Here is a 22,671-nt window from a genome sequence, read left to right as displayed (position 1 = left end):
TCTGGGGTTAATACAAATGTTAATGGGATGATTGAGGGGCCTTTCATCTCCCCCAGGTGTCTCTGGCCAGAAAACCACACTTGCAACTTTCTCAATACACACTAATGGAATCACGAAGAAGAAGCTAACAGGCTAACCGGCAAAGCTACCTGTGGGCTAGCACCACTTAAGCATAGATTTACAGCCAAGTTTGAGTGACAAAAATGATCTCCATTGTGAAATTGGGTTGTAGCACAATGTACAATATCCCTCTCTTCCTTTATCTTTTCTGTCAGCGTAGTATTTACTCTCATGGACAATTAATGAGTTAAAAAAAACGCAACATGCTACGACACCTGCAGTGGTGCTTCTGGCCTCTAGCAGCATGTTACATAGTTCTGCTTTAATACCGTCATTAGGTTTATGGGGTGGAAATAAATAAATCATTAAGAGTTTGAAGGCGTATCAACACCAGATATGTGGTAACTGACCATGAACACACCATTTTAATTACAGTTCTCAAGCTTTTGCCGAATTATTAATTTGTGAGTTGATTAGTCATGTGCATTTGCATTGAAACTACTTCAGAAATGCTACAGGGTTAGACCATTTTTTTCAACCTAGCTTTTGTTGAATACAAGGTTGCAACATCTCACCCATGAGTAAACTCCCCTAACATAAACATATGCAAGTAGCATTCATTTTCCAAGCTTTCATACACATATCAGCCATCAAATGTCAAAAATTACATCCAAATTGTGTTTACGCTACTCACACTCATCTTACAACAAAACATTTTTCAAATGCCAGACAGGGCACTGTCGAGACTTTGACTAACTATCAAAGTTTATATGACCAAACGAGGGATCAAGAGTGTGCTGATTTATTGAAAGAGAAGCCTAAAGATGTGGAGCCAAACACATGGTGAATGCAGTCAACGCTGGCATGTAGTTCAGATGAGGTATTGGTTTTATATCAGCCATTAGTCATAGACAAAGAAGTTGATTTCTTGCACGGGGCGTGTTGTAGCTAATAGTTCCCTCAACATTTAAAAAAAAGTAATTTTTAAAAGACACAATGATGTCACACTGCCTTAGAGCAAACTTTGAGCACTCAGGATTAAGTTGTAGTTAGAAAACACTTCGGATTGCATTAACTTTACGGCTGTTGACATGAAGTAAGAGAAAACATATTCATAGCCAAAGGGACTATATCAAAAACAGTTTTCAGACTTTTCTAAATTAGTTTGGGATTACACTATTTCAACATAGCCTGGAAGACGGCTTGCACTACATTGCATGTGACACAATATGATTCAGATTTCAAATCACTTAATGTTGCAATCACAACATAAAACTGAATGTTTAGTATATATCTTTTTAGTAAATTATGATAGTCCCTCTGGGGGTAATACAAGTGTTGATGGGATGATTGGGGGGTTTTCCTCTCCTCCTGGTGTCTCTGGCCAGAAAATTACCCTTGCAACTTTCCCTGCTCTGACCCAGAGGCGCAATGCACACTAATGCATTGAGTTGCCTTGTGTACGAAATGTGCGGTATAAATAAAGTTGCCTTGCCTTGCCTAATGGTATCATGAAGAAGAAGCTAACAGGCTAACAGGCAAAGCTAACTGCGGGCTAGCGCCACTTAAACAGTTTTTACAGCCAAGTTTTACAAAAATATTTCTCCATTGTGTAACTGGATGTACAATATCCCTCTGTTCCTTTGTCTTTTCTGTCAGCGTAATATTTACTAAAATGGACAATTAATGAGTAAAAAATCGCAAAATGCTACAACACCTGCAGTGTCGCTTCTGGCCTCTAGGGGCATGAGTTACTTAGTTCTGCTTTAAGACCATTGTTTTAAATGAAAGAGTGAAACAAAATATTCAAAGCTAAATATTATGACATCTTATAAATATTTAAACCGATTCAAAGTGTGCTTCCAAAGGGCAGATTAGCATTTTTGTACATCCAAACCAACAATGGTGACAAGCAAGGTTTTATTTATTTTTTTTTATGTGAAGGGCTTTCCCGTGGGATGTGCCTTTTTCAACATTTCTTGTACATAAATGTGTCTTCTACTTTCCCAGACGAGCCACTTTGTTTCCCAAGCCAGTTTTAGTGTGGAGATTTAGCGCAAGGAAATGTCACAGTAGTTTATCACCAACCACATGAAACACCAGGAATGTTGTGCTTGGTTATTTTAGTGCAGGAAGAAGTATTTTAAATGCTCAAGTAAGCTGGGGTTTCAAAATGTTATTTGTTGAAAGGAAATATCATCAATAATATAGGTTCATTTCATTAACCACTACAAGAATTTAACAAGCTTCTACTACACATTTTATTGAAATTATGAAAGAGAGTTGTACACAAGTAAATGTAGAGATTGCTCACAAATGTATATCACAGGTATAAGTAATCTTCTTTAATGTTTTACTTTGTCTTTGTGAAACATGGGCTAAAATACTTATAAATTCAAACTAGCCGTGCCTTCCATCCACGTGCTGGCTTGGTGTATTTTTATCTGCCGGTCTGGTTAGAGCGGAGTGAGGAGCAGCGTACAGCCAACAGTGATTATAGTTATTACAGTTTTATGCACACACAGCAGAGTGCGCACAGGAGAGCCCTCAGAGTCAGCGCGGACATCTGAAAAACTACAAGCCCCAAGTCAATCTGACGGAGCCGCTCCGATCTGACAAGCCAGACCTCTGTAACATCAGGAGGTGCGGGAGGTGAACGCTGCGCTAATGTGGCAGAATCCTAACCCCGACCCTGGCAGCCATCTTGTTTAGTCTGCAATCAACAAGTCACTTTCTGAAAACGCTTTCTGTCTCGTTATAAGCCAATGGTCAATCTTGTAGCGCGGTATTGGCGCTTAAACCTAAAATAATCTCAAACGGCATGACAGTTTGAATTTAAGTTGTGAGATGTTGGATCAATATTTGGGTTTTGGGGGAACAAAAGATAAAATTATACTAGCTTGATCAAGGCCTCTTTCAAACATGGTGAACAAAAGTTATTGAAGCATATCAAGAAATAATAATGTCATCCTGCTGTCTGAGTTTTATTACAGTATATGACAAAAAAAACAGTGCAATGTTGTCTCTGACTAAACCGTCTTATAGTCAGACTGTGGCGCTGAAAAACACACTGTTGCCGTGATGATAAACAACTTGTAAAAGATGCACAATAATGAATGCAAGTGAAGAACCAGGGACATGCAGACAGGTCTGTGAGCGCTTTAAACAAGATTGAGAACGGTTCTCAAACAGTGACAAACAGTAAATATTTAGAACTCCATCTTAATGGTTATGAATAAGTAAATAACTTCCCTGTAGTTTCCTGGGGGTGGCTAATGGCATTGAGATTACTGCATTTTTGACCTTGTAAATGTGCAGTAATTTGGAAAGCTGACTCCCTGGATAGACCGCTTTAATTTGGGCTACTCTGGGCTGACTTCATTATCAAGATAGGAAACTTCACTTTATAGCCACATTTAGCCTATAGCTATTATGTACAGGCCTATTAGGCTAATGTAGTATTTGCTTAATGGCGCCAGCATGGAGCATTTTCGTGACATTGGGGGAGGATAAGCGCTTTCTTGTAAAAAATGAATTTAGGTTACAATCAAGGAAAAATTAGTCATAATGAGGTTTGCTTGTACCTTGACAGAGGAATTCCCATTGCAGTGTGGTCGTCTTAACTGGGCCCTAAACCTGATGAGTCACTGAGGGGAGAGGTGGTGAAAGTGGATAGGAATGTTTACCCAAGTAATGCTATTAGATTAATAATAGGAAAAGACCGGCCTCGCGCTTCAAAGAGACCAATGTGGGACTGATTTTGGGCACATAAAAACATCACACTACACTTCCTCCAGAGCTGTAAAGACACAAGATTCAATTTATGCCCGTGCAAAACATGGTCGAAGGCTGTTATAATCTTTTGGGGTTCGGGATTTTTGGAACATAAATCTAATGACGGTATTACAAACAGTAAATCACGGGTCTTATCTCACAGAACCGTGTCTAATAATAACCAAGTGGGACGGAGTAATTGAGGTACAAAAAAGCAGAAAGACGACCCAAGAAGTAAGAAAGAACAGACTTCTGACAGAGATGGAGAGAGACTCACAGAATCCGGAGGTTTTTGAGGCCAGAGAAGTCCACCTTGGTGATTCTTGTGATGTTGTTCCGGTTTAAATCCCTGTAAAAAGGAAAAAACAGTGTCAAATTTTGCTTACTTTTAACTGGAAAGACCATGACGTTCCTTCATTAAGTGGAGAAAAGAAATTAAGCGTTAAAGCAACCTTCAACTAACGTCCATGCAAGCATTCATTCATACCCGTTAAACCAAATGTGAAAGGGCTTCATGCAATGGTTTCCTTGTCTAAATTGTTATGTTTGCCTTATTGAGCTTCCAGGTTAATTTGCCCGTTTTGTCTGCCACCAGAGAATTAAACTCGACGTGAACCAGACTAATTATTTGTGGAGAGAAAATAAGTAATTGGTGAGGCTTCAGGCTATATAATCTATTTCAAATTGTTTTCTCAGGCAAATTGCTTAATCAAGTATAAAAAAAATGTCCCGATAGTGTACAATAACCCACAGATCAACAAAACAACAACAAGAAACATTGAAAAAGCCTCGATACTCTCATTGTGATGCACAGCTGAGAAAAAAAGGGCAAAACTTGTTTCTCTTTCCATCGTTTTAAAAGCTTATCGTGTTTCCTGGCCGTCACTCAATCTGTTTTAACTGCACACACACTGTATACATAATGCAATATGAACTTGTGGTCTGGGACTTTCTTCTATCCACTTCCACGATCCACTGTTTATTGAAACGCCGTCGCATTGGAGGAATTAGGGCAAGACAAACAACACGCACAATTTTCTCATTAATTTAACACACACAGAGGACCAAAGTGCCCCGAACTCCCATCCACATAAACAGTCAGTATCCACCAAGAGACCGTCGGCGAGTGTGTTTTTCATAACGCACCTAAACATTTATAAATCTGATTTAAAACCATATTAGGTTTCAAAAGGCTTCTCCAATCTGCCATGGCAAGGAGCGCTAATAAGAGCCATACCAGGTCCAAGACAGGGAGGACGGGCCAGACTTCCCCAAAGCTTAAGTCCGGATTCTGAGTCCTTAAAAATGTTCCACTGGAGCAAGTAGCGTCTGAGACTGATTCAACAGGTCAAATAATGTGACATTTTAGACCATTCCCAGCCGCTACATACAACTGCATGAGATAGGACAGGAATGTTGAGTTATAACTAACAGTAAATATGCTCTTCACATGGGGTCAGAGCGAAAGAGGCGTTCAATTTGTAGATGGTAGATAAGAGAAAAGGGAGAACACGTTCACTGGTTAACTATGAAGAATATGTGAAGAGATAAGATGAGTGTATTTTGTATCTACAAAGAAATTTGCAGATTCACATTGAAGTAATTCTATATACATTTAAATTGTGATTCTTTTTGCTTGTGAAATGATGAAATGTGTCACTTAGCCCAACCAAATGAAAGCATTTAAGGTGCATGTGACTTATGTAGAAGGATAACATCACTTTCTATTTCAGTGGAGCAGCAATTTTAATGAAGAAATGTTGGGCAATTCAAATAAGAAATGTTTTCTTATTTGAATTGTTTTAATCTGCTGACAGGAAGTGATAGATTAAGGTAAAGTTCCATAGATACAGACGGCATCGCGTCATAGAAGGAGGCGTGGCTTCGCCAAGGGGGAAAATAGAATCTTTTGGGAAACACAATTATCCACTCTTTTTAGCCATTTTCCAGTGGAATATGAACTTATTTATCACACATAAATAAAGTCAAGTGTAAATCGGGCCCATATGGATATTTTATCACAGCAGATTGTTCAGTGGAAGTGAAAAAAAGGCAGTTGTAGCTAGTGCTAGCTAGCTGTTAGCATTAGCACAATGCTAACATGACGCATTGTGTTAGCATTCGCCGCTATTTATGTATTTATGGGCTCTGAACCACCGCTCCTTTCCATGTCTTTGCATCTTTATTTAGTAGGCAACTATATTCATAATTCAGCGTTTGTTAAAGTAGTTTTTGAATAATTTGAAAAAGTTTATATTATTATCCAAATTGTTTTCCCCCTTAACTGTTTTTAAACATGACCATATATGGCTGATTCCAGAGATGCCATCTGTATTTATAGCAGTTTGACTCACTCATTTCCCATTGACTTAACATGGTCGGCAGAGCAACAGTTTAATATTGTTTGCCTTCATCTATGTCACTTCTCGTCAGTGTCCAACAAGGAAGTGAAACTATAAACATCACAAAAAATGGCCAAACTAAAGAAAGCTGGGTACAGCAAAATCTTATATATAATTGTGTTAACTATGTATTAGCAAAAAATGTGTCTAATGTGTCATATGTGCTTTAAGGTTTACTTAATTGTCCTCTACTTTTGACCCTTCCTTCACGGCCTTTGGGTAACCAGTATCGGTGAGCTGAAAAAGTGCAGGATCCGAGGACCCATCTCCACATCTTGAGCTGGGCTTATAGCTGGAGGATTAGTCTATTGTGCATATCATTGATTGATGTGGGAAACCGGAGCACACAGAGAAAACCCACACGGGGAGAACATAAAAACTGCACACAGAATCAAACCCAGGACCTTCTTGCTGTGATGAAAGAGCACTAACAACTCATCCACCATGCTCCCTTGTTTCTGTATTAGGATGGATTTGCCAACACCTTACTATTGTAAGACATGGCAAGTAACTAGAGTGGAGTTTGTGGTTCTGAAGTGGTCCAATTACCTTTTTCAGTCCAAAAAAATTATTAAAATAATTTTGTCTGAATGTAACGTCATATCACGTCATTGATATCTAGGCTTTAGATTTTCTCGTTCTGTCACCATTTGTCCTAAAACCTCAACTCCAAAAACAGTGTTATCCAAAACTGAACATGTATTATATTACAAATGTCCACAATCTCACATATTCCACTCCAGCTTGTCTTTTGCATGTCATCCTCTTTTCTCGTCTGTCACCTCTCCACAGCCTTCCAAGTAATCAGGCGTTGATGTCCTGAAATCCGATACAGAGCAATAAAAATACTTTCGACCAACATGCGCATGAAACCTCTTCCTCAACAAGTCACGAATTTGGAGAAAAAAATGACAAAAGACCAAACCAGATAAACGTTTAATCCTTCGTTTTAAGAGGTTTAGATTGGACAGTGGACCACTTCAATAAAAGCTACAACACACCTTCACTCATTCCTTTACCAACACTACCACAAAGTCAACATTTGAATGCAAAGGTTTTTCTTTTTACTGCCTCTGAACTCTTGCTTCCAGTCATAATAAGCATCTGTGCATGAAGACTGCACTGGTATTTTGGTAGTTTTTACACTGACATGCTGACACGTGGTTACACATGATGCAACTGGACCGTTTCCAGACATGTATCCTGTAAGAATGTCAGTCATGTGGGCACTTTACTGACAGTTTCTGCATGTTTTAGACACAGGGTCAGGTGAAAGTCTGCTGCTCATTCCACTGTCATTCTCCACGTACCGCAAAAACGCCACAACTGAACGAGTGGCAATTTGAGCAAGAGAAATAAGCACACAATCACAATGACAGCAACTGTTTAAGCCATTTGTATTGTTGGAAAACTTAATAAACATAACATTAAAATGCCCCGTCTCAATATGTTTCTTGACAGAAATGTGCAGAGTGAATTGATTTATTCTATTTTTTTCCCCATAATCCTGCTGCCCTGTAATGCAGCTCTATGCAGCATCGTCCCCATTCTCCAATTCGTTTCATAGTCCCTCTGGGGGTAATACAAGTGTTGATGGGATGATTGGGGGGGTCTTTCATATCCCCCCAGTGACTCTGGCCAGAAACCGCAATTGCAACTTCCCTGCCACCGAGTCGGAGTCACCAATACACACTAATGGAATCAACAAGAAGAAGCTAACAGGCCAACGGGCAAAGCTAACTGCGGGCTAGCGCCACTTTAGCAGTATTTACAGCCATGTTTGAGTGAAAAAAAATATCTCCGTTGTGTAATTGAGTTGTGGCACAATATAAATATCCCTCTCTCCCTTTGCCTTTTCTGTCAGCGTAGTATTTACTCTCACAGACAATTCATGAGTAAAAGAAACGCAACATGCTACGACACCTGCAGTGGCGCTTATGGCCTCTAGGGGCATGAGTTACTTAGTACGTTAAGGACATTATGAGGTTAATAAATTATGGGTCTCCAACTTTCAAACATGGGTCCAGATTTGAACTTTTGGTCGAAATTTTATAATCATTTCATAAAATCGATGGACGATTATGGTAAGGCAAGTGTTACATATACAGGGTCTGAATTGGAAGCTAAAAATGGTGGCATTTTAGTTGGGTTTTCCTGAGCTAAAAGTCCATAGATTGTATTTAAATAGAAAACATGAATAATAATGCTGTGATATGGTCCTTTAAGCCATGTCGCTAACCCCTAATTAAGTACATTGACAATTTGTGAGAACTCCTTTTACATGAACCTGTCGCTCTACAGTTATGAATACTGGCCCCATTGGCTCCACCACATGGAGCGTGACTTATCCCGTTAAAGTAAAATCTCATGCTTTTGTTGTTTCTGTTTAACCTTGCTTATCCTCATCTTGTTCCCACCCTCCTCCCCTTTTAATCTCCCTGTTTTCCATCGCCCCTCACCAATCTCTGCCATCTTATCTGTCACACACTTGACTAAACACTTTTTCTATGCCTTTCCGAACGTTTTCCCTCTTGTCTTTTATTGCAATCTCACACACACGGCTACATTTTTTTCAAACACTTTTTTTTTTTTTACTCTAATCTCTCCATCTTTATCTCCATCTTTCTCTTGTTCTGAGTGGAAACTTATCGCCATGGAAACATAGCCTCAAACAAACATTTCGGGCCAGGTGGAGGTCATGGCATCGCCCAAATCTCACAACTCCGAGTGGGGAAAGCCCGGGTAGTTACGAGTGAAAATTGTGGAATAAAATATAATGAATAAATGGTTCGTAAAGTGCACTGCGTGACGGGGATATCCCTCATTATTGTGTGGTGTGGTCGCGAAAGCCAAGGCGCTGCTGGAAAGTAAAAGAATCGGAACAACTTCAGCTGGGATAACCAATCTGCACTTGAGAAAATATACACACATTCATTAAGTCAATATAAGTGGCTAAGAAAGGAGTTGTGGGGTGATGGAGGGCAACTTTAACAGGAAGCAATGTTGGCAGGGGCGTGTAAACAGTGTCACAGTGAGAGGAGAGAGGCCAGACTTAACACTCTGAAATAGGAATGAAGTGTTTATCTTTAAAGCACATTAGCTCAAAACAATTATAAAAATCACTCGACTCAAAGAAGTGCCGAAATCAAGTCAAATGACGCTTCTTTGGTTAGATATCTTTGGCACAGATTGATAAACTACAGGGAGAAAACAAAGAGCACTTCTGTAGACTTCAAAAGTTTGCAGATAAGGGTTAAAACATGCCTTAGTCAGCAGCCCCCTCATGTACACCTGGCCCGTATAGAAACCCACTGTCCACTCCACCCAGCAGTAAAGAAGAACCCCTTAACTTTAACAGAGCAGCTGGCCATCAGACCACTAACAAGGCTTAAACTCTTATTGTTTCCATCACAGACGGAGGTGAGGTGCGCTTGGGGCCAGCGCACGGGGGCAGGGACGCCCAACAGCAGGAGCTAAGTGAATTAATATAGCATAAAACTTGCCCTCGCACATGAAACTACTGCCTCAGCTCACCCGAGAACAGAGACTAGTGAACCTTGCAGTCTGGCTTCCATATAGGACACAATTAGCTAGAGACTGTTGAGTTCAGGTTATGATTCACTTTTATAGTCACTCAGAGTGGCTTGAAAAGTACACAAAATGCATGTATATCACTTTTTAAATTATAGACAACATACTAGGGCTGTCACGATGATTACTATATCGACTTAACATATCGTTTATCGCAATGCTTTCCTGCCTCAACATATCGAACTTCGAATTTGTTATTGTGACAGGCCTACTACATACTTTTTCTTGATTTGGACTCAGAGCAACCATCTGTGGTGCAATTCCTCAAAATCTATACTCAAACTCTAAAGTAGAGCAAATAAACACACTTACAACCAATTCTGCCTCAAGGCCACTTCCATTGCCACCAAGAAAACGTTTAACTTAGAACTTGTATTTGCAATGTCGATGTTAACCACGCAACAATAATAAAACAAACACAATTTCCTATCATTTTAGTGTTGTTTTAGAGCATACTGTAGTTAAATAGATTGTAGCCTGTCCTACTCTCTCATATTAGTCTAACTGGTGCACGTAGTATCCCCTTTACTAACTGTGATATTTCCCCATCTTTCTTCTTCTCCTATCAGTGCTAGTCCCCTTATCTCGGCCTCTCCCTTCATCCTTCTCCAGGCCTTTCATCCTTTGTTGTTTTCACCCAATGCTTCACTTCTAAATGCATTGGCATCCTGTCTTTATCTGCTGTTATTTTCCACAAAGCCCATGTACGGTCGGTCCACTTTCCCCCGCGTTCCCCGCTCCTCTCCCCAGACTCCGGCTCTTGTGTGCTAGATAGGTATGCTCCATTTGGCTCTGTAAATCTCCCAGTTACGCAAAGAATCCTAATTGCCTTCTTCCTTTTCCTTCCCGTGCTACAAGTCGTCTGTCACCAGAAGCAGAGGCCAGGCAGCAACGAGCCCATTTAGCCGGGGTCCTCCGTGCGTGCGGGTGAAATGCTGTTTGGCCGTTTCGTTTAGCCAGACTGACTTATGGTGATGGGACTTCAAACAAAATTGCTCTTAAGGCAGTGTTTCTGACTGTAATGCCACTGGATCACCCAGGACCAGTAGCTCAAATCTAGTTAGGCCAGTAGAGTGATTCTTGTTTCTGTTCTGTACAAAGAAGTTTCCTGTCAGTTCCAGTTTGAATTCAAGACGATGGAACGAACAGACCAGATTGAATGCAACTGGACAAAACATGTGTGGTGCAGTAGTAGTAGCAGTAGTAGGATTGATACTGCTGCAGTTGCTGAAGAATAGTAGTGGAAGTAATATAGTATTAGCAAAAGCATTGTTTTTAGCAATCTAAAAAACAACTGGATATTATACAGGGTAATACAGAGGGATTTTTTAAGCCACACTGGACAGTATTTCACCCAGTAAATAAAATTAAATGCAAGATGGCAAAAAGATCCGCACAGCTCGTATGCTCCCAATCAGTTTTTTATTGCTTGCATCAGAAAAGTGACGTTTTGGGCGTCCGGTCAGCCCTTCATCAGGCATGTCTGAAACATATAAGCTGTGCAGATCTTTTTGCCTCCTCGTGTTACTGTTTTTTGGATACTGCAGATTTCTGTGATGTACATGTGTGCTTAACTTTAACATTTAAATTAAATGCAAGCATTATTTTATGACAGGTGTTTTGCCGCCAAAAGAAGAAGTCTTTACTGTGAGACACTCTCCTAAGGCCGGACTCCTACCTTTACAAGAGACGGGACATCACCATCTCATCTCCATGGAAATGATGCTACTTTGCTTTGACTGGTAGCCAAGCATGAGGCTTAAAGAGACTGAGATCTTTAACAAATGCTTTATTTCGATAAACCACGGCAAAAACACATTTGGTATCGCTGACATGTTTATTGTTTTATATTTACTACCTTTAACCCGGGAAGTTCCACAGAGAGGCTTTAATGTGTTATGCCACTAAATCAGTTCTTGACTTTGAAAACAGCACATTGCAAAGAATAAATGACAAGACAGCTCAATTTTTGAAGTACCTGGATTAAGTTCTTGAGTGCTTTTATATCCTTTCAGTGTTACAGATACAAGTCCAACTCTAGAATACCCCTTGATCACAATAAGACTTGTTGAAATGGGAGAATTAGGCCCGCAGTTTTAGCTGAGCAATCAAATCAAATAATAGCTGATGGATAAATTGTAAAAGACAGACTGTCTATTTTCTAAATCCTCAACTAATTCTAACAAGCCAAGCACAACAAACTAACACTGCATTACTGTCCCAGAAGTGATGAAGGCAGGCATTCAGAAGAGACCACATTCTGTCCCGGTCACCCCTCCATGTATTGTCTAGGCGAGTCTACAAGTTTTGGAAAGTTTGTGCAGTTGTGTGGAACACTGGCTTCTTGTGTAACCAGTTGCTGCTGTGGTGGATCTGTGTCACATTGACGGTAATAGGCAGTGAAATCTCAGTTATTACCAAACTGCTCACAAGGATACTCAGCAATCATCACAACATGATCGAGAGATTACATTCTATATACAATCATGAGCAGTGAGTGTGATGATGTCAAAGCATGGAAAAATATTCTGTGAACAAATGTATCAGGGGCTTTCAAGGATTAGATAAAACTGACAAGCTCGCATAAAGATAATTATTCACATTTTTATTGCTGGTTTTGCATAGCCTGGCAAGTCCAGAATGATACCCCTTCTTTATATAGGGATATCAGTCTGGGCAGCCGCTCCTCCCAAACGACTCTGTGCAATCAGATTCGTTTATTTGCAGTCACACAAGCAGTGTCACTTTTGGAACGCAGAAGTCCCCATAATAACACCCTACGTATGCAGAGAGGGCAATCAGTAGATGACTTTTGTGATCCATAACCTTGCTTGAATATTAAAGCAGAACAGCCTCGCAATAACAACACACGCACGCCCTTCATTGACTGGTTTACTACGCTTCATGTTTGCTTACGTATGTTATAGAAATGTAGTTGATGCCGACTTTCCAGGCACGGTTTTGCGGTTTTGGTTATTTGCTCCTAATATGAAGTTAAATTTCCTTCCAGTGCTTCAGTTTCTCCAAATAACCCGAAACATGCACATCCTAATCTTTTAGACATGGGCCAATTTCCATCCGTCTTCCATGCGCACTCTCAAACACACTCTATCATCCTGGCCTATTGTACATGTTTCTAGTGGTATGCGAAACCGGAGCACCCAGAGGAAACCTACACAGACATAGGGAGAAAATGCAAACTCCACACAGACAGGCCCTGTTCAGGTGAGAATCGAACCCGGGTCCTTTTAGTTGTGAAGCATGAGCGCTAACCGCGGCGCTACCGTGCCGCCCATTAGTTCTAGGTTCTTGACCCTGAACCTAGCTGGAGATAAGTAGCAACAGGTTGCTCCCTGTGGTACTGAAGCATGGATCAAGGGAGGAAAAGAGTGAGTCTGGTCACATATTTAGCAAAAAGTTCATATTCAAAAATTAGGATATCATTGTTCAGTAAAGAGAAAGTTAAAAATGATCAGAGGTTAGACCACAGCATTGAATTTTGTTCCATGTTTTTTATTCTTACTTGATATGGTGTTTCATTCGTGAAAACTTGATTTGTGGACTGGACCTAAATGTGCATCGTAAGCCTGCGCACATTTGTTCACCGAAAACCACACTTGGCAATAAAATTAGCACAACTTAAACAAACATTTTCTAAGACCACTGAGGAGAAGAAGACAAAGGACCTCTGTGAGTCACATTGAAGGACTCAGTTGCACATCGTTTCTCGTGTGGGATGCGCATGCTTCTCAGAAATGCTGTTACACTCACTGTTTGACATAATCATTTTTCTTTGGACCTTTCCTTTTAGGGGTCTTGATAGTTAATCAGTGGCCTCCTCGCAGCCCTATCCCCTGCATCATCTCACACATCAACTTAATATCTTTTTTCACAGCATCTATGTTCATCATCACTGCCTGCTGGCAGCTCTAATGTCAATAATCTCTATCACTCTACTGGGAATATGTTTCTAAATGGCCTCCTCTTGATCAAACAAACCCACCCATTGCTGATCCATATAAAGGCTTAAATGTACAAACAAAGTCAACTAAAACTAATTGTCAGGAAATAAAGAGGAAACGTATTTGATTTGTGAAAGGAATCAACATGCTCTAATAACAAACGTCATACAAATACTTCCGCTCGTGCAAACTGAATGAAGACACACATACTGTGTCCATAAAGGGAAGTCCTATCGGGTGCACCTTAAATCATCAAGTCCCATTACTCATCCAGGAATCCCCTGTATAGATTGTCACAATCTGGGTCCAGTCAGATCTGTAATACATCATTTTGACCAAGTTTAAATAAAGACAACTGACTTAAAAATAGTTGCAGCAATTACAGTTGACCGGCACTGCTCTTCTCTCTGGCTTTAGTTTATTGGTCTGCTGTTCTTTTGTCTTCGTTAACTACTGGTCTACAGAAAGTGAATAGACAGGAGGGGACTGAGAAGATAATTTGGCAGCCCACTTCACAAAGAGCTCTGCTTCCTCAAATAAAACTTAACTGAGACGGGAAGAAAGGGGGTTGCTCGCAAAAAGAATAACATAAAGCTAAATATAAAAGACTTATGAATGCAAATGTCATATTTCAGCTTGTGTCATCCAAATAATGTAGAGTAGCATCTATTGTGTTGAACTCTGTTTCTATCCCAATTGTGATGGGCATGATTGGCAGACAGATTAACCAGTCAGAGAAACACATCTGTATCAAAACAAACATAGCGGTTTAGCTGATGAAAGGGAAAAACTGTTATTGATCAGAGGTGAGAGTCAGAAGTTATTCATTTGATTCTGAGTGATGCAGGGATACTTGAGTGGAATTGCAAACATTTGTGCTACAAATAAACGGCTTTGATTGCATCGGCACTAAATTTATGGGAGCACTAGACTTTACTATGAGCCGGGTCCCAGATGCTTGTTCTCTAGCAGAAAGTAGGAGTATTAAATGGCTTGCCAAACTAACAACTGTAGTCCATAGATTCGCCAGGTAGTTAGGGCTGAAGCAGAGGCAGAAACTATTGACCATTAAACCTCTTAACCCTCACCTGAACGGAACACATTTTTTCCAGTTTGGCTTTTACTCACATCTAAAAAGCTTCTTGGAAAAAAACTCACAATAGGAAAAGTGGCAAAAGCGCAACAAAAAGTGACCAAAAAAACAAAACAAAAAAAGTGACAAAAAATAAGACAAAAACACAACAAAAACAAAAAGGTTATAATCTGTTTTCTTTCAAAAGAGGCATTACACTGTTGACTCTCCAAGCGTTTTAGATTTGGGTGAAGCTGAACAGGAGAAAATGTAGCCTGGTGAGACCAGAATGATTCTCCTCTGTATTTGTTTATACATCGGGGAATCTGTCTGGACCCCCCGCCCCTGGTGGCTGTATCCACAAAATCAAATCGTTCCCGTGCTATCAGATTCGTCCCCTCAACACCAATCTACGAAGGGCGCACGAGAGAGAGAGAGAAAGAGCGTGTCTCCAATCGACGGTAAATCACTCAAAACACAGTCGATGAGTTTTGTGATTCATAATCCTGCACGAATACTTGAAACACCTTCACTGATTGGTTTAATCCTGTTTCCTGTTTGCTTGCATATGAACCGCTGTGGGAAATGGAATCGACGGCGACTAGACTCACTCACTGGTACAGCGATGAGTCTGGATATTTCCAGGTTAGAGAAAATGCGCTCGGTTAAGGCGGCGGGTAAGAGGTTAAAATGTATTTAATACATTTCGATTAATTCGATTTCGACCAACCATTAACACACAGTAACATTTAAGGAAAGATACAGATCAACTTGTCTTTGACTGCGTATCAGACCCATTTCTAAAAACATATATGGACTCACACATGCAGAGTCCGCAGTCACAAATAAAGTCTGCAGAATGGATGTGTTGCTTTGGTGACAGTGGCCTAACAAAACAGTGGCAGAGCTTGTTAAGATCAAACAGTTACTGCCACCGCTCGTAGCCACACACACGTTTTCACACACACTCACGCTCTCGCTCACTGTGCAGCCGCTCTGAGAACTTCTGCTAAAGCACAAAGTCACCGGAGGTCGTTCGTGACTTGAGCTACTTTCAGACTTGCCCCCCCCCCCCTCCCTCCATGCCAATTACAAATGGCAAGCCACTATTAATTCAATATGTAACTAATTTATGCTTGCGATGATTTTTGGAGGACCAAATTCACTCTGAGATGCATAAGTTGAAACATAAATTGTTCTTTATAAGAGACATCAGCAGAGACAGGACAGTGGTGGGAGTCATGGGACGAATTACCATAAATATGATCAAAGTGAACTTAAAAAGGTTAGCTGTATATCTCTGCTTTTGTCATTTTTGTGGACTACACTAAATTTGTTCATTATTAAATTGTTATGCTTAAAATTACTTTGGAGTAGTCCTTTAAGTGATCTACCAAACTTCTGGTGCCCACTGATTCAATACCCATGTTGTTACTGTTGTAAAATTTCCTTATAATTGTAGCACTTTTCGGAACCAAGATTTATACAGTTTGAGGTAAACTACAAAAGGAAATCTGACGATGTAATAAAGCTTCATTTTCTTGGGGATATTTTTAAGGTTTGGGTGAAGTTTAGAATTACAGTATTCTGGCTTTTGGTTTTGGCATGGACTGGCCACAGTTGGGGCTATGGGGCTGGGGCTCATTACCAAAACAGCTCAATGTTTATGTGTGCTTTTGCCGTTCATTTCTAGCCTATGAGCACTTCCTTGTGCTCAAACACACGCACATGGCATTGTGTGTTTAAAATGTAGCATCCAGATTTGCTATCGTTTCCCATAAGGGCAGTGCCTATAGTGAGTGCCAGCTGGCTGCTGTTTTGGCAGCCTCTATGTCATTATACCAAAAGGTCAAGCGCTCGCACACTGGAGAATTTGCGCAACAGAACATCACCCACTGACCTAGAATTGGAGCCTAAACTTTGGTTACCCTCAGCAGAGCCAGTTGGCGTCCCATAACTAAATTAAACATCTTTGGACGAACACACCAAAGCTACCGCGAGATGATAATATTAAGAGACGGCATGAAAAGAGCAAGCTCATTGTGGTTTTTCCTCTTAGTTTAGACTTGTCTGCTTTAGCAATAACTCCTCGCATGTATTACATCACCATCAGAACCACGATAAAGCGACGGATGATGGCTCATATCCAACTGTAAGCAATGGCTTTTCTCAAAGTATACATGCAAGAACACCACGCAAACAAAACTAATTAGCTCCATGGTTTCTATGAAGCCTGGCACAATACCAGTACAGTGTGGTCAGTGCTGCTTTGTGGTAATAATGAGAAAGGTTGAAGAGCGTTTATGACTTATCAAAGTGTGCTTGGCTATGGGCGCCATGTTGTTGACAAGTCTATATGACTTCATACATATGTGTGTATAAAGCAACATGGGCAAAAATTATATACCACACAACAGCTTACTATCCGTAGACCTTGCTAAACTGACTTTCCAGAGTTAAACAAACATTTAGTACTGTCAGAGGAGTTTGCTTATTTGACAAGTAGCAGTAAGTCTACATCTGTAGTGTCTCTGATCTTTATATTTAAAGAACAATTTAATTGGCTGGCTTCTAGCACTGTAATATATAATCCTGAGGCAAAATACACGCTGGACAATTCATTTGTACTTTTCACAATATCGGTTAAAGCAGTACTAAGTAACTCATTCCCCTAGAGGCCATGAGCGCCACTACAGGTGTCGTAGCATGTCACGTTTTTTTTTACTCATTAATTGTCCGTGAGAGTAAATACTACACTGACAAAACAGACAAAGGGAGAGAGGGATATTGTACATCTAATTGCACAATGTAGATTTTTTTTTTCACTCAGACTTGGCTGTAAATACTGTTAAAGTGGTGCTAGCCCACAGTTAGCTTTGCCCGTTAGCCTGTTAGCTTCTTCTTCGTGATCGTCCCGAGACAGTAGGGGGAGATGAAAGACCCCCCAATCATACCATTAACACTTGTATCACCCCCAGAAAGACTACAAAAAATATGTATTAAGGTAAACAAGTTACTTAGTACTGCTTTAACATAAAGAGGACATGCTGACACGGCTCAAAAAGAATGCAGCCTCGTGAATAAACCCACAACCTCCTAACCGCATAGATTCAGCAAACTTCACATACAAAACAGATTCTTCTTAAATATGTCACTCATCAAAGTAATCATTTCACCCTTTCGTCTCACCATGGAATGCGGTTTCATAGCCGAGGGTGTGGAGGTTCTCGTGTCCACTGACCAATCAACACCCAGCTTTGATAAGATCCCCAGGCTGTGTCCACTTTAAAAACACACGTAAGGCAGTGCTGTTTGCCGCAGGCAAATCGGGAGGAAACGTTATTTATTATCAGCTATATTCCGAGCAAATGTTGGAAAAACGAGGAAAGGATATGAAATTCAAGGTGGAGTCAAAATTTTAAGAGAGAGAAATGGTATTCAAGTGTATAATTAAGCCAAGAGAGTGGTGGGGAAAACAAAAAGGTGTTGGCAGTAAAAAACCTGCCAAACCATTTCAAAGCGCCGGCAGGGAGCGAGCAGAGAGCAGCCTGTAAAACTGAGGGCTAGTTTGTGTAAAGTTGGCTCAAGTCAGACTCCCCACTTCCAGACTCATTCAAATGTCCAATATGTAATCATATAGCACATAAATCATGTTGGACAGAACAGGCAAAGTGAAGTGGGAAACGCAAAGGTTTTACTTTAGGAAGACGTTATGGAGATAGGATATTTTGTCAATTACTATGGCAGTTCCGCACTTCTAAGAAACATTTCTCTTTGCCTAGTTTCTGTAATTCGATATATTTTTGTCCACTGATGCTTGTTCATCGACCTTTGCTCACCACTGTATTGCAACCTGATGAGCAGAGCAGGCTTTCAGGTAAACCCTCAAACAGAAACACATGTAAAGGGGACTTAATAAGGCGCACGCTTTAATGTCCTGATTACCACTAATTCTTGTCCTCCGGCGCTGGATTTCCCAACACTTCGCAGTGGTTGGGACAACAGTTTGGAATCTGGCGCTCCGAAAATCAACACCCCAGAGTGAGCGGAGGGCAGGTGTGGAAAGAACCAAGAAACAGTCTCCCCTCCGCTCAAATTAGATGCAAATGAAGTCTCAAGTGGCTTCCCAAGCAGGACATTACTGAAGGAATTGGCCTGAGGTAATCTTTTTTTCGCGGGACTACGAGGGTGTGATTCTGAATGCTCTGTATACGGTTGTGAATAAAAAATCCATGGGGCAGTTGTGACAGGTGGAGTATAACAGTTATATGTGGTGAAAAAAGGGAGTGAAAGCCATACATTGTGCCGAACTCAGGGATCTAGGGGCCAATTCAAAGGCCACACTGCCTGCTTTCCGCGCTGCACGCTGCCAACAGGATCCCACACTTATTGATTTCCTTCCTCCAAGACTGACTCCATGTTTTCTAATAATACGGGCCATTGTGCCACTATTCTCAACTTCGACTTTATTAAAATGTAATGTTGGGCATTAGTAAAACAAAGTATTTTTTTTTCTTTTCCCTTTTATTGGTTACATGTGTGCCTCGGTAATGATCAAGGGCCAAATTCTTTAGGAAGCCTTTCAGACCCACCAGATTTGTCCTGCCTACAGCAAGTGAAATGAACATTAATACAGCCCAGCGCCAAACCTGACCTACAACCCTCATGCCTATACAGTAGTGTGCAAATGTGGCCCTGAATTTGAAATTCACTTTGAACACAGAATAATTCAGAAGATCTCACTCTTTCTTTGACATTTGTTGCAACATTTTCGGCCGTACAACCTTTCAGTATATATTGCTTTGGAAAGATGACTTCTTCTTCCCAGCTTCTGCACAGAATTATCTAAAATGTTGTTGTTTACAAAGAATGCAGTAAATAACTGCATGAGAATAATCATTCAAATGTCCATTTCGATTTGATTGTGATAAAAACCGTAGGCCCCTCTTGGATGGGCAACATCATCCATCCTCCACAAATCACAATTCCAAACATGACTCGGCAACAATGTTACAAATTCATAGTTAACAAGTTTCCCTTTTGGCCCTGTTTTCTAAATGCTTTCCTGGAAGAAAAAAAAATCAATACACAAATCAATACAGCACTTTTACACAAAGATCCATTATAATGTTCACACCATTTTTATGCAGTTATAAATTAAAAAAACGGCCAAACTTCGAATTCCTGCAGTGGGCAAACAACACACACATCGCTCTTTTCTCCTTGACAAAAAGTTAGTGCTGTAACCTTTCGCGCTGAAATATCATCCATTTTAATGTTTCCAACTCCGACTCCCTAAAATATGTCCGCAAGAGAGGAGGGAGAGAGCGAGCCGTGGCCAAATTCGCAGCTGAAACACTGACCTGGATAAATCAGAGCAACATAAACACATCGCTTTAGTGAGGGCAGCAGGAGGAGCAGGAGGAGGGGAGGGGGGTGATACTGCTACCCCCAAATATTCCACCCATGGGACATCCAGCCTGAGGTATTGAACCCCCTTATCCTGACTTACACCAGGTATTTATTTTGCTTGGGTGTAAAAAAAAAAAGAATGTCCTGCGGGGATTGGCTAAGGTAAAGCTAACAGGTCCTGGGAGGTCACACAATCCTTCTGGGACAGAGAAGTGATCCGGGCCTCGCTTATAGTTCACACTCCAAACACAAACAGCGCCATGCAAAAAAGGTGTACAAGAGCCCAGTCAGTCAATCAGTTCCCCTCCCCACTCACCCACACACAGAGATGCCCCGGCCGGCCCCCACTCCCACTGATTATGTTTGTTGTCTCAGTGTTAGGTCTGTTGTTGGTCCCCCGCTGGCGTTCTCCTGAGTCGTGCCCCATTATCATGCATAATCACTTCCATACCTTAACGCCATAGAGAGCGTTTTTAAAGACGAGAGTAGCTGTAACGGCTGATTGCTGAGTGATGGGGGGCCAGAGGTGGCAGTATAGTCAGGAGTCCGTCATTGCCTCGAGGAGGAATATATGATTTCAACGGTTCAAGCAGGTTGGGAAGGCTTCGGAAAGCGCTCGACTTTTTTTTTTTTTTTTCCAATTAGTGAGACATGTTGTTGGCTTTGCAGAACTGCACAAGTCGTGGACGCAGTGGGTGAGAGGTGAAGTAGCATCTGAGGGAGCATCTTCTCATCTTTCAGTCTGACCCCTGTTAAAAAAGCACCTTTCGCTTCAGGACGGCTTCAGAACTTTAGATTTACCGCATTTATTCATTGAGTACTCGCAGCATGTTGAAACTCTAAAAGCGACATTTTTTTGGGGAAAGCAGCACTGATTCAATCCCAGCAAACTGATTCACACAGTTTGTTCAGTCATGACAACAGCATTACAACTGCAGCAGCATGTTACAGCCTAATGCAACTTCTCTCATTACAAACACTGATAGAGGCAAAGGGTGGCTGATAACAAACAGCCATTTTACCCTGAAGCTTCTGATAATGACAACAATAATAAAAGATTCTAATCATGTCAAACAGATGGAAACAAAAACATTGAATACCGTCAACTTACAGTCTCTCGGCGTTCCTGGGTATCCCTTTGGGCACCGTCTTCAAGCCCAGCCCCTGGCAGTCCACATGTGAGCCGGAGCAGCTGCACTTGTGTGGGCATCCATCCACGGCTACGGCGCACAGCAGCAGCAGCAGCAGCGCGGCAAAAAGAGCCCGAAGCCAGCAGAGCGATGTCCGCGTCTCCTGTCCGCTCCTTAGCATCGTATCCACGTACCCAGTTATTTCCAAACGCAAGTCTGATGAAGCGCAGGAGGTAAATAGGCGTTTGAAGTTCGCAGATTGAAGAGGCTCCGCTCTGGAGGAAGTTTGACAAACACTTTAACTGTCAGTAAAAATTATCTTTTAAAACACCACCGTGCCATTGGAAAAACATGGGTATGAATAGGTAACAAAAGTGTGCGTCAGTGGAGTCGACGCGTAAAAGTCTCTCCCCAAATGCCCCCAGTCACAAACTCTCCGCGTCCTGCGAAAAGTTATCAGCGTGTCTCGTGGAGTTTCCAAGGTGAAAAATGTTCAGCCGGGGTGAAAACTCTCCTTCAAAGGAACATCCCTCCTCTGGCAGTGAATACAAGGGGGGAGAAAAAAGAGAAAGTGATTAACAACAGCGAAGAAAGTTTGATAGGAGCGCGTACGCACACTGGTAGCCTACGTACTGGAAGTAGCGCTTGGAGTTAGGTCCCCCTCCAAAAAACTCCACTCACTCACTTCTATCTCTCTGATGTCACCAGAGCGCAGAGGCAGCACCGAACTTTCACTCGTCCTTATCTTTGTGCGCGATGTAAACTTTCCCACACAAATCCGAAGTTTAGCCTGCATTTTGTACCAGTATTTCCCAGCAATCTTCTCTGGTTTGCATGGCTCATATATCATACTAATGATCTGTCTGGTGATGCTGGTTATGGTTCATGTCTTTTTTCAGTCATTCCTTTAATGCGTTATTGTCCTTGGGGAACGAGCTGATGAATGGCTGAGACAAATTAACCAGAATATTTAGTATTCGACAAAAGTTACATTTGAGGAAACCCAGTCATTCACCAAGTGACCAAAAGAAAATGACCGATGGACTGATAGGTACCACAAAGAAAAAAAGGAACAATCAATTAAGATGAAACATTAATTTTAAACTTACACGTGCTTTTCGGTGATTCTTCCATCAATACTTCTTCAGTGCGGATTATTCTAGACCTACTGCCCTTTGCTGTCATAGTAATGCTGCCCTCTATTGGTCATGACACACTTTGCTTTCTCAAACATGAGGCAGTGCATAATCCGTCACTGCATTTTCCAC

The 22,671-nt window shown here is 41.1% G+C and overlaps 1 protein-coding gene across 1 annotated transcript in view; it reads right to left on the bottom strand.

The window, feature by feature from the left end:
* Positions 1-21,968, bottom strand: part of slit3 (slit homolog 3) — a 227,285-nt gene extending 205,317 nt beyond the window's left edge. Inside the window, exons 1-2 of the mRNA XM_079556106.1 lie at positions 21,385-21,968; positions 4,112-4,183 (exon numbers count right to left, since the gene is read on the bottom strand). Of these exons, the coding sequence (XP_079412232.1) occupies positions 4,112-4,183; positions 21,385-21,584 (272 nt within the window). The 5' untranslated portion in view covers positions 21,585-21,968. The remainder of the gene's footprint in view (positions 1-4,111; positions 4,184-21,384) is intronic.
* Positions 21,969-22,671: the final 703 nt, after the last annotated feature.

Source organism: Gobius niger (assembly GCF_951799975.1).
Source record: "Gobius niger genome assembly, chromosome: 5".
NCBI lineage: Eukaryota > Metazoa > Chordata > Actinopteri > Gobiiformes > Gobiidae > Gobius > Gobius niger.
This window is presented reverse-complemented; position numbering and strand designations above follow the sequence as displayed.